Source organism: Triticum urartu, unplaced genomic scaffold, assembly GCF_003073215.2.
Source record: "Triticum urartu cultivar G1812 unplaced genomic scaffold, Tu2.1 TuUngrouped_contig_5290, whole genome shotgun sequence".
Lineage (NCBI taxonomy): Eukaryota > Viridiplantae > Streptophyta > Magnoliopsida > Poales > Poaceae > Triticum > Triticum urartu.
The window spans coordinates 358-14,035 of record NW_024115955.1 but is presented as its reverse complement, the minus strand read 5'-3'; the positions used below and the strand labels follow the sequence as shown (position 1 = coordinate 14,035).

At 46.1% G+C, this 13,678-nt stretch overlaps 1 protein-coding gene across 1 annotated transcript; it reads left to right on the top strand.

Moving 5' to 3' along the window:
• Positions 1-11,650: 11,650 nt before the first annotated feature.
• On the top strand, positions 11,651-12,939 carry LOC125529024 (obtusifoliol 14-alpha demethylase-like; the record flags this gene model as incomplete). Its single annotated transcript, XM_048693434.1, has 2 exons — positions 11,651-12,067; positions 12,182-12,939. Coding segments are annotated over exons 1-2 (1,175 nt in total), but the record flags the coding sequence as incomplete, so codon positions are not given.
• Positions 12,940-13,678: the final 739 nt, after the last annotated feature.

Here is a 13,678-nt window from a genome sequence, read left to right as displayed (position 1 = left end):
TGGTGAGGCAACACATGTGGGGAATAAAAACACCTTTTCTTTCGAATTGGTGTGGTTTGAAAGAGAAGGTTTTTTTGGATCTAATAGCCAGGGAGTGGGCTAAATATGCATGAGGGAGAACGTCGGTTGAAAGATGGCAGAATAAGATAAGGCATTTAAGAAGTTTCTTATGTGGGTGGGCTAAGTATCTGAGTGGGATTTATAAGGTTGAAAAAGAAAGGCTCCTTCCACTTATTTAGTCCCTGGAATTAAAAGCCGAGTCCACAATTCTTGAGACCAGGGAGCTGGAAACTAAAGTGAACGCGGAAATGAGATTGAAAGAACTCCTGCGAGAGGAGGAATTGAAGTGGGCATTTCTTGCTAAGGTTCGCAAATTTTTCCAAGGGGACGATAACACGAAATTCTTTCACATGATCGCCAATGGCAAGCACCGAAAGGAAAGAATTTTTTATCTTGAGCAAGACGAGGGGACGATTTTAGGACAGGAAAAACTAAAATTGTACATAACCAATTACTACAAGCAACTGTTTGGGCCTCCGGAGGATAATTTCGTATCCTTGGATAAGTCGAGGGTTGAGGATGTTCCTCAAATTGCTGCGGATGAGAATGATATTTTGACCGCCCCATTTTCGAAGAAAGAGGTGTTTGATGCTATTTCACAAATGAAGAATAATAAAGCTCCAGGGCCGGATGGTTTTCTGATGGAGTTTTATAAAAAGTGCTGGCATATTATTAAAAGGGATTTGATACTGATGTTCCGTGATTTATTCTCTGGGCAGCTTCAGTTGTTTCATTTGAATTTTGGAACGATAACCTTGCTTCCTAAGAAAACAGAAGCCGTGAGAATTAAGCAGTTGAGGCCGATCTATCTTCTTAATGTAAGTTTGAACATTTTCACCAAGGTTGGGACTAATAGACTTACGCAGATTGCGCACTCTGTGGTGCAGCCGCCCCAAACTGCTTTCATGTCGGACAGAAACATCCTAGAAGGGGTTGTGGTCCTTCATGAAACACTCCTTGAAATTCACACGAAAAAACTAGACGGTGTTGTTTTCAATGTGGATTTTGAAAAAGTGTACGATAATGTCAAATGGCCGTTTCTTCAACAGGCCTTGCGTATGAAAGGTTTCGATCAGGTGTGGAGACACTAGGTAGAATCCTTCACACAAAAAGGGAGTGTTGGAATTAAAGTGAATGATGACATAGGCCACTATTTCAAAACACATAAAGGCCTGAGACAAGGAGATCCGATGTCACATATTCTGTTCAACATAGTGGTTGACATGTTTTCGATTCTAATAGGAAGAGGATGCTGGTCAGGTAGGTGGCCTGGTTCCTCATCTAGTTGATGGAGGTGTGTCTATCCTAAAGTACGCTGATTATACTATCATATTCATTGAGCATGACTTGGCAAAAGCGCGAAACATGAAGCTGGTACTATGCTTATTCGAACAATTGACCGGGTTAAAGATTAACTTCCATAAAAGCGAATTGTTCTGTTCTGGAAGAGCCAATGAGGAACAAGATGCATACAAACAATTGTTCGGGTGCGAATTGGGGGCTTTACCTTTCATGTATTTGGCTATACCAATTCACCATCGTAAGCTGACAAAGAGAGAATGGAAGTGCATTGAGGATCGATTTGGGAAGAAATTAAGCTGCTGGAAGGGCAAGCTAATGTCATACGGAGGCCGATTAATTCTCATTAATTCGGTTCTCACGAGTATGCCCATGTTTTTCTTGTCCTTTTTTGAGGTACCAGTTGGAGTTCGAAAAAGGCTTGACTTCTATCGATCACGCTTCTTCTGGCAGAGTGATGAACTAAAGCAAAAAATACAGACTTACTAAATGGGATATTATTTGTAGACTGAAAGACCAAGGAGGTCTAGGTATTGAAAATCTTAAGGTGAAGAACAAATATCTTCTTAGCAAGTCGCTGTATAAGTTATCTATTGAGACGGAGGCCACATGGGCGCAGATTCTACGTAATAAGTACCTTTACAACAAAACTTTGTCCCGGGTGACAGTGAGGCTGGCCGACTCGCCTTTTTGGAAAGTACTGATGAGAGTTAAATCAGCCTTTTTCAATTGGACGGAGTTTATTATTGGAAAGATACCACTACGAGATTCTAGGAGGATACATGGCTAGGGGAAACACTCCTCGCGCTTCAATATCCTTCACTTTATAGCAGTGTTTAGCGAAGAGACACTTACGTTCCAACAGTACTTCAGTCTTCTCCTCTCAATATTCTTTTGAGGAGGACGCTAGCCGGAAAATGCTAGGAAGCCTGGCTCTATCTCGTGAGAAGACTGATGGATGTTCAGCTTTCTGAATGGCCCGATCAGTTGTGCTGGAAGCTAACTAGGAATGGAGAGTTTATGGTTAAATCCATGTATCTGGATGTTATCAATTCTAGCTCTATCCCTAGTTCAAAACATGTTTGGAAAGTCAAAGTACCTTTGAAAGTTAAAGTGTTTATGTGGTCTGTACATAAACAAGTCATTTTAACTAACGACAACTTGGCAAAACGCAACTGGACATGATCCACAAGATGTAGTTTTTGTGATCGGGATGAATCCATCAAACACCTTTTCTTGACTGCCCTTTGCCAAATATCTTATGGCAGACGGTTCACGTAGCCTTTAATATTACTCCTCCGAATACTATCATAACGTAGTTTGGGACGTGGCTTGACAGGCTAGATTCCGAAACAGCGAGACACATTCGTGTAGTAGTATGTGCTTTATTATGGGTAGTCTGGACCTGCAGAAATGATTTGGTCTTTAACAGAACAATAAACATTCATTTTTTGCAGGTTATTTTCCGAGCTACCGTGTTGATCCGTATGTGGTCGCTACTCACTACGACGGTGGCGAGGGAGCGTATGGTTATTGGATCTATCCGATGGGAGATGGTAGCACGGGCTATTTTCAACCGGTTTGGATGGCGGTCATTTAATAGGATAGGCAATTAGTTTCCCTATCTTTCTTATGCCAGGCGGTTGTGGCTTTACCTTTACTTTTTCTGCTCTTTGTAAGCATTTATCGTTCTTTTGTTGGAGGCATGACGACTTTTGTTGGACCTATTTGCTTATTAATAAGTATGGCCGTATGCATCGTTCTGATGCAGAGGCCGGGGATCACCCCCTTTTCGAAAAAAATGTTAACAATTCATTAAATTTGTTTGTTTTTGTGTGCATTTCTCTATGATTCATGGGGTTTCTAAGTTTCGATCAACACCCACTTCTATTTCGGTGTCCGCTCTGTATTCACTCCATGTCTATTTGGTAGTATCTGTTTTCATATTCATTTTCGGGATTTCTATATTTGTTTCGGCATCTACAAAAGAAATATGAAAAAAATATGGTAGCATGCAGTTCTGTCATTTTCGTTTTGTTTTCATCCCTACTGTCAATACCCCGATGGTTCATAATTCTCAGGTAGGCCGTGATTCCGTGCGGTACAAGCACCTTGCCTGAGGTGACACTACAGTAAATGTCCAGAAGAAACATGCAAAACGAGGTATACTTAGATTATAAAGTGCATTCCCAATCGTGTGTTCAGTTTGAAGGAAGCGCGGAAGTTTTCCTGCCGCGAAGATGTGCAGTCATGATTTTTTTTTCAGTCGGTCACTATCGGCATAACTAAGGTTTCAGGGGTTTCTCGGGAGTAGTACACTGCTTCTCAATCAGAGTCCTTTTCATGCCGATGGTTTCACTGCCCCCGGTTTGACCAGTATTGATTACCTGGTACTATTTAAATGTGGTCGATTTCTTATGCTGGTGAGTACGTACGTATACATGAGAATAAGAAAAATCAATTAAGCATAAGGATGGTCTCGAACGGAGAAGATTCCGCCTCTTCACCTTCTTCATTGTCGTCTTCTTTTTCTTCTTCTTCTTCTTCTTCTTCTTCTTCTTCTTCACTATCCTATGCATAGTTGTCTTCATCAATGTGCTGCTCAGTGTCACTAGCCATGTCTCTAGGAGCGCGATCAACATTCAGCACCTAGGATATCATGTCTTGGAAGCTCTGCTGGAAAAACAATTGCGGGGTCAGATCTAGACACATAAAATTATCACGAAAACGACCTGGTGGATCAAACATGGGGTTTACCTTAGTAGGTGAATGGTCTTGATCACAAGGAGCCAGTCTCCTCGCCCTTTGCGGGTTGTCGCGCGCAGAGGTGATGGCCTTGATCTTATCCTCCACTGCCTTCTCGGTCAAATCCTCAAGGTGCACTCGGGTGGGGTCACTCGAACCCTCATACTCCAACATTGGGTGCGCCCCTCCCCTACAGGGGCTAGATTCGCCGACTGAGGAAGACCTCCAGCAGGTCCATCGTGTCGGCTCCAACTCTTACGATGCACACCTGGGCATCAACCAGAATCCCAACCTCTACCTTCTTCTGCTTTGCCATCTTAAGGGATGGCCGAGAAACTACTCTCTCACCCCGAATACGGTGGGAGACCAGTCGGTGACCCAACACTCGGCACGTCCTTACCGTAAAACCAGGTGTTCTACCAGCCTTTGACGGAGTCAGGGAAGCTCATGGATTGGAAGGAATTCTTACCCCTAAGCTGCATGCCTAACTCCCCGCATTGCTAGATGACATTGGTTTTGGCCGCTTTGGGTGGCCTTCTTCATGGTCATGGACTGGCAAGTAAAGATATGTTTAGACAAACCCAAGTGGGGGTGTCCGCCAACGAAGTTCTCGCAGAGAGGAATGAAAGCCGACAGGTAAATTACCGCATTCGGTGGGAGATGTTGTAACTATGCCCCAAAGAAATTTAGAGAACAGCGGAAGAAATGGTGGGGTGGAATGGACAAACCTCGCTCCATGTGAGTGACAAGGAGGACACACTCATCCTGGTGCGGCGCAGGCTCCATCTCGTCCGCCTCCGGTACCCTCCATCCCTCCTCAGGAATCAGCCCGTCGGCGACGAGCTCCAGCACCAGCTTCTTGGAGACCTGCGACGGGATCCAATCCCCCTGGTTTCGGCCCGGCGGAGGCCCGACACTAGACAATGAACCCTGCTACGACTTCTTAGCCCGCTCGAGCTTCGTCCTCGTATTCTTCCCCATTCCCCTCCATCCCTCCTCAGGAATCAGCCCGTCGGCGACGAGCTCCAGCACCAGCTTCTTGGAGACCTGCGACGGGATCCAATCCCCCTGGTTTCGGCCCGGCGGAGGCCCGACACTAGACAATGACCCCTGCTACGACTTCTTAGCCCGCTCGAGCTTCGTCATCGTATTCTTCCCCATTGGCTCGGGGCGCTTTGGTGCGCATATTGGAAGTGTGGGTGACGAATTCGTCGAAGTGGGTGAGTGGGTGATGCTCTCCTGAATTTTATAACACAAGTAAATCCGCCCCACGAATCGTCAGCCATTGATGTCTAGATCCAACGACGTCTACGACACTCGCGACATAGAGGAAGTGGTGCACGTGGCAGATTTTTGTGGCGGAAATCGAGGCGACACGGCCCACCTTCCCCACTAACCACGGCGTAAACGCTTCCATGTACAAGCAAGTTTTTGAATCGCAGGAATTCTTCCGTGGATTGGTCCGATTGATCACTGCGGATTTCTTCTTGAGAACCACTCGGTCTGCCAAGCACCCTCCAATGGTAGTCGTTCACTTGGATGCACTATCAAAGAATGGGATGAGCTCAATGCTCCTCTACAGATTAACTTGGCCCTTCTTCTAGGCTCCAAGGTGTGAGTCTCACAAACTTGGTCTCGAAGATGGCATGTGCTGGCGTTCCCCCGGGAGAGTAAGTGGCATTTCTCCGGAAAGCCAGCCCACGTGTAGGCATCGACACTCGAGTTTCATGACATGTCCACACTCAGATCAGTAGTCTATCTCTTTTGAGAGACATGCGAGTACCACCAAGCTCTTTACTCAGCCGTCAACGTAACCCTGATTAGTCTGAACACTCTAGTCCAGAATCGGTTGTGGTTTCGCTCAGGCCACGATGGGCTAACACTTGACGACAGATTCTGAGTGCTTCCGCAGCACTCAGTCCTAGTCAAGGGTTCGACTGATTGGTCCTACGAAACCTCACCCGATTCGGGGGCTAATTATGGAGTCACCTACTAAGACTAGGGTCAAGGATCGGACATCCTGGGCCCACCTAGGGTCCCCACACTACCATTGCAAGGTTCCTAAACCATAGGTGCATTTGAATGCCCGCTTCTAGATATCCCCTCGGATATGGTCCATCCACTAGGATGGGAATAGCTCACTTGGACGTCTAACCACCAGCCAGCCTCGCTCACTAGCATTCGTACATAGAAGGCGAAGATGGGATGCGGGAGTTGCAATGTTCGAGGGGCTTGACAGCATGCTTCAAGTGTAGTTACAATGGTAGTTACCAGTAACGCCTGTAATAATCCTCCTCCTTACCTCCCTTGTAACGTAGCCTTAATGGGAAAAGACACGCTCTATATAAGCCGTTCCCCGACGATGTGACAAGGGTTTGCAACCCTTCTGTAAAGAGACACCCCAGAGAAAACATAGCCTCAGGGCTCGAGATGTAGGACTTTTACCTTTCCACGAGGGGCTTTAAATCATAAAATATGAGTGCCACACCTGTGCCGCAGCTAGATTCTGCCCCTATTCATACCCCTAGGACTCACTGTCAGATTCGTTGCCTCGACAAACACGTGTCGCAACTTAGAGATGACACATGGTTCCGTTGGTGAATAAGAAATTGACATGTGAAAAATCGCCATTGATCAGGGTTGTTAACAGGTATCGGATCCAAAACTGGGACCAGATGGCTTAACGACGACCCGTTACGGTGGGTGCCACGTGTCGGTTACTCATGACGAAATCAGTTTTATGACGCGTCATTTATCGTCTTCGAAGTAAACACTTCTGTGATGATAATTTGAGTATTGTCACGGAACACTTCTACGATAGCACATGTATGATTATTTCAATTCTGTGATAAAATCGTCACCAATGTATATTCGTGACGGAATACATGACCTACTATGTAAACACGTATTCATCACGGAAGTGTTTTTTTAATGTATGCATATGAAGAGAGAAAAAAACGAAGGATCACGTGAAGCTTTTTATGTCCGGACTCCAGTAAAGCCCCAGGTTTGTCTATAGGATATCGGAGTACCGTAGAAGTTTCTCAGCCTCCAAGATGTGTAATCATGATCTTTTTGTGTCGGTTTCACTATCGGCATAAGTAAGGGTTGGTGGTTGATTACAATTTGTCCGGACTTCGTGTTTCTCGGGAGTACACTTGTAACAATACTATTATATAGTGCTTTCCAATCAGAGTAGTTTCATGCCGACTGTTTCACTGTTCCTGTTTGACCAGATTTGATTACATGGTACTGTTTAAATGTGGTCCATTTCTTCGGTTGCTGAGTACTCCCTTCATTAAGTATTTTTTAGAGAATTCAATAGACTATATACAGAGTAAAATGAATGAATACACGTTCTAAAGTACGTCTATGTATATTTGTATGTAGTCCTAATTGAAATCTCTAAAAAGATTTATATTTAGAAATGAAAGGAGTAATACATACATATACATGAGATTAGGGAAATCGATTAAGCATGTGGACACGAATCAATTAACCTTGTGGACACGTAGGGTAGTGCTCTCTTAATTTTGACAATACCACTTACGCTATCTGTAGAGTTTGAAGAGAGAGAAATGAAAAAGTAGCCTTGTCTTCACTTAACTAATAGATGATCTATAATATAAGTCAAAATTTCTCCATTTTATGAGATGCTTGTTAAGATGTGATCAAAATTTATATCAGCTAACTTCTGAGAGAGCGGAGCAGAGCACAAGCCAGTCGTCGAGAGATTTGGGATGTAACATAGCAGGGTGGAGTTTGAAGTTAGTCCATATTGGCTCGTCCCGTGTCAGAGACGCCTGTGAGGGGGGACGGGGGCTGAAGTTTTGCTGGCAGGCGCTCGTGATTTTTTCCCCTTCATTTTGAAGGGGTTTTTCACGTTAAAATCTCATATTCCCAGCGATTGATTCGTTCTTCTGCGGTTTATACTCTATCATATCTCTAACAATGGCTATTCTTACCCCTTCGCTAGGTGATGTGGACCGGATAACCCTAAACTTTCTTATCAAACCACTACAATACACCATGTGATACTAATAACTAATTAATCACGTAAGGGCGTTTACGTGTGGTTAACCTCTTCAGTTTCCCATGATATAAGGACGAAATGAATTATGGTGTGACTACAGATCTAGATGTGATTTTTTCTTCTAGAAATGGATGTTGAAACCCCCGGCGTCTGCATAAAAAAATGATGCACACAGTCATTTTCTATTAAATTATGCAACAAAGCCTGGCAAAAAGATTACATTGATCAACCCAAAGCCATCTTGTGTTGCGGCAACTATTGTTGCCATGCAAGTTCAATGATGAGGGTGTCCACCATCGGGGCCAAGTGCCCTGACCTCTCACCGAAGCCCCACCATCTATGATCCAGAGGCCTCACCAAGCAGACCAGGAGTGAGACGAGAGCACAAAACCGGTCCAGTAGACCCTCAGCGCGTACCGCATGTGCATACACCAGAAACCACCGCTGCTGCCATCTCTCAACCTATCTTCAGGATAATGAACCACACATAACCCTTGTTGAGCCTGCCGTCAACATCGCCAAATAGCGCCATCACCCTACACGTGTCCATCATCACGCATCCGTCACCGAGACTTTGCCACGCCACGCCACCGTAACCTACCATGATCGATGCGGTAGATGCAACACCGCTCCACCTCCTGGCCCCTCTAGCCAAAACCTCCTCCAAGAAGATGCCCCATGGACAGAGAACGGCAACGAAGGCGCTGCCATTGTCCGATCTGGGATACTCAGACCTAGGGTATGCGTGGAGTAGCCCAAGTGAGGTGACGAAGACTACAACACGATGCCTTCAAAAGGGAAATGATGCCTAAGATGTCGCCATCGCCTGGAATGACCACAGCCAGCACGTGCACCACTTTGAACTACCTACGAATTGGATTCCTGCGTTGCTGCACCATGAAAGAGCACACAACTGCCGGAACGTCTGCAGTGAGACTCTAACAGCCCCTCACTGGCACCTCTACGCTCCGCCGGCCGACCAAGAGCGACACCGACGACGAATCTAGGCAGGGATCATACCCACGACCCACCGCCAACAAACCATCGCTAGGACATGCTATGGAGGAGGACTGCCTTCGCCACACATCCAGGGGACGTCGCTCTAGCCATCGTGTGTGATGTTCCCGCAGGCACCGAACAAGCCACACAAGGGGGTGACCGACGCGAACCACCCGCTTAGGCACCTTTGGTGTTGGGCCCCCTCCACGGCAGCGGTAGGGGAGACGCCGGGGTCGGGGTGCTTGGTGCTAGGGTTGGACCCTGGCGTCGCCCTGTGAGCGACGCGAGGAACATTTGTTAGTTCCTTCCATCTAGATGGAAATTATTTAAGTCTTATATTATTCCTACACCATTTGTTTGGAGATTTGTGAGGATATTTTTAATTAATTAAATGATGTAGAGCTAGAGAAGAATTCATTAATTCTCGTATAGATGAGAATTAGCAAATCTGTATTAACTAACCATGTGGATGACTATAAGCCGTTCTAGATGGTCTCATTAACAATGCCTACATGTGATCGTTTGCTGGCATAATTAACTTCTTCCACTATAAATACCCGTGCAGCGCGCTCCCTAGTCTCTCCATCTCCCACTGCATTATTTTGATCGCCGAGAAGCTAAGACCTAGGTGAGCAGAGTACCCTAGGCTAAACACGCATACATCATTGATGCACCTGTGCTTCAGTTTGCGATCCACTACAGAGTCCCTGAAGGCCAGAAGCAGCTGTTAGGTGTAAGCTCTTGTGAAATCCTTGCTGCCATCTCACATATACATGCTTATATAAGTCATGCATTCGTTGTGGAGAGCTACATATATTCTGGGTCAATATAATGCAGGTCCTTTTTCGTAATAACAAAAATTGATCGGAGTCGTCCTATATATATTCCATGGAAGTATAGCTAGCAGTATAACAACATACTACCTCTGTCCTAAGTTACTTGTCATAGAAATGAATGTATCTAGACGTAATTTCAGTTTTAGATGCATCCATTTCTGTCCATTTCTACGACAAGTAGTTCAGGACGGAGGGAGTATGTAAACTGTTTATAATAGTACCAGACTTGCCCTTAAAGAGCGAAATTCCTTGCCAGGCAAGTTCCAACCTGCACGGAAGGCGTAACTTTTTTGCAGAAAAATGGGGTCATACTTAACCATATATATATAGCTTTCTTCTATCTCAAAATTTTTTTTTATTAAAATTCTAGCAATCTATATCTATATATCTTATATATAAAAACCTAACTAACAAGCATTAATAGATGTGGGATAGTCATTTTTTTACTCTCACAGTGAGCTACGTCGTCAAAATTGTTGTTGCCATGCAGCATGCATCAATGCATTTAAGTGGGGGTTTAAATCTTGGATATTTTGAATCTTAACAGATCAAGTTATATTCAATGAAATATTTAAAATTTAGTTTTCAATTTCACGGTACGAGAGTAGTATCATCTATTATTTGAATATTTAGGATCTCAGACCCATCTCAAATATACCACAAGTTTACGTTTTGGACAACACATTGTCTAGAAAACATAACCATGGACGCCTACTTGCAAGACCCGACAAACTGCAATATTATGAAAATTAGTATTCCTGAGACATACCTACATATATAATTGTCAAGGATATAGTGGAGTCTAAATATTTTAAAGGCTCTCACAGTGAGCTACGTCGTCAAAATTGTTGTTGCCATGCAGCATGCATCAATGCATTTAAGTGGGGGTTTAAATCTTGCATATTTTGAATCTTAACAGATCAAGTTATATTCAATGAAATATTTAAAATTTAGTTTTCAATTTCACGGTACGAGAGTAGTATCATCTATTATTTGAATATTTAGGATCTCAGACCCATCTCAAATATATGACAAGTTTTCGTTTTGGACAACACATTGTCTAGAAAACATAACCATGGACGCCTACTTGCAAGACCCGACAAACTGCAATATTATGAAAATAGTATTCCGGAGACATACCTACATATATAATTGTCAAGGACATAGTGAAGTCTAGATATTTTAAAGGATATATGTCCGGATGGTGGGCCAAAACATACCTTAGCATTTTCTGAGTCAAAACGAAAACTTGTTGTTGGTTAGAATGGCTGCCAATATTTTGCCTTTCCAATACATCTCTGGCAACTAGTTCACTTTGCTTGCCAATGTTGGCGAATTTATGGGCAAGGAAAAGTTTGTGTAAAAATTTGGGTACCTGAATATTTGGCCTATTTTTGTGGTAGTTTTAATTTTTGGAGCACATGTGATTACTTACAAGATGTATGTAATCACATGTGCTCCAAAAACGAAAACTACCACACAGAGACACATTAACTATTGATGGGTGCTGATGGGTGTCTCGCGTACTCACAAGCTACAACTTAGTTACTAACTTGTTTTACCATGTTCTTACAGTATTACGTACCCCGGCAATCGCATCTGGAGTGCAAACATGGAATTGACAAGAATCATTTGGCTAGCATCTTTTCCTATTTTGGTCACAATTGTGTTCACCAGAATGGCGTGGCTACAGCGACGAGCGATGTTCTCCCCAACAACCAATCGGTCACCACCTCTGCCGCCCGAGGCCGCAGGGGCTCCCCTTCTTGGGATCCTCCCATCACTTCTCACCAAGGGCCCGCTGCAAGTGATCCGCGATGCCCACACAGAGATGGGGAGCGTGTTCACAGTGAGACTGTTGCATCGCAAGGTGACCTTCCTAGTTGGGCCAGATGTGTCGAGCCATTTCTTCCAAGGGCTCGACTCGGAGATCAGCCAGGACGAGGTTTCACAGTTCACCATTCCGACCTTCGGCCCCGGCGTCGTCTTCGACGTAGATTTCGCCACTCGTCGCGAGCAATTCCGCTTCTTCGGCGATGCGATGAAGCCGGCCAAGCTTAGGAACTACGCTCGCCTCATGGTGCAAGAAGTTGAGGTAGGAAATAATTAAGATGGCATCGTCTTTAAGTACATATAGTTGTCTCGATCGTTTAGAAAGTCTGATGTGATGTCTACTATGTACTACTTTTGTATGTTATTATTGCATAAGGAATACTTTGCGAGATGGGGACCAACCGGCACGGTTGACTTGAAGAAGGAGCTGGAGCACCTCATCAAGCTCGTCGCCAGCCGGTGCTTGTTCGGGGAGGAGGTCCGGGCCAAGATGCTGGGTGAGGTCGCAACGCACCTCCATGAACTCAATGACAGCATGCGTCTCGTCACCAACCTATTCCCGCACCTGCCGATCCAGGCGCACCGCAGACGCGACACGGCGCGCGCTAGGCTCGGCGTGATATTCTCCGGCATCGTCAGCTCCCGCAAAACAAGCTACCCCGATGGTGGCCCAAACGACATGCTGCAGTGCCTGATCGATTCCAGGTACAAAGACGGCCGCGCCACCACCGAGACAGAGGTCGCCGGGATGCTGGTCTCGGCGCTGTTCGCGGGGCAGCACACAAGCTCCAGCACGGGCACGTGGACTGGAGCGCGCCTCCTCGCGCACGCCAATGGCAATCACCTGCGCGCTGCCGTCCAGGAGCAGAAGCAGATTGTGGAGCGGCACGGGGACCGCGTGGACTACGAGGTCCTGCAGGAGATGGACACCCTCCACCGCTGCGTCAAGGAGGATCTGCGGCTCCACCCGCCGGCGATGATGCTGCTGCGCCACGCGCGGCGGAGCTTCACCGTGCGAACCAGGGAGGGCGACGAGTACCAAGTCCGGGAGGGGCGTACGGTCGCGAGCCTGCTGGTGATCCACAACCGTCTCCCGCATGTGTACAAGGACCCGGAGAGGTACGAGCCGGACAGGTTTGCCGTTCGATCTGGACGGGCATAACCATCAGATATGTCCTCTCTCCCCTTTCATCATCCTCCCCCACGAAAAAAAGAGGAGAAAAAGCTAGCGCCACCGCCGCCGCTTGCTGGATCCCGCACACAGACCCAGACCCATGCTGCCCTCGTTTTGCACCAATGCTGCCCTTGCTCGCCGCCTCGCTACCGCCGGCTGCCGCACCATCTTCGTCGCCTCTTGCGTTCCTCGCCGGATCCACAGATGCGGCTGCGTGTACGACCGGGTTGCAGCTCCGGTGGCGACAGTCGCCGGCCGCAACACTCGTTGGCAAGCTCGCAGTGTACCTCGCCTCGGTTGCCATCCATGGTTGTAGCACTCTGGTGCGTCACCCCGCCCTCGCTATCGATGCTCGCTGCATGAGTTTCCAAGAACAAAATGGCCACTAGTTGCACCATAAAACGAATGTAGCAAATAAACATGTCGGTCGTACCAAAAAGCATCCACGGTTGTAGCAAAAACATTGTTGTCGTCGCCGCAGGTCGCAACTCACCATGAATGGACGTAGCAAAAGCATTTGCTGGTTGTAGCAAAAATCAACGACGGTTCCAGCAAATCATCATCGTCGCCGTGACGGGCGCAGCTCCGCCGTGAATTGAACGTAGCAAAAACATTTGCCCGTTGTAGCAAAAATCGACAATGGTTGTAGCAAAAAAAATGCATGTGATGGCTCCAGCAAAACACAAAGCCGATGGTAGC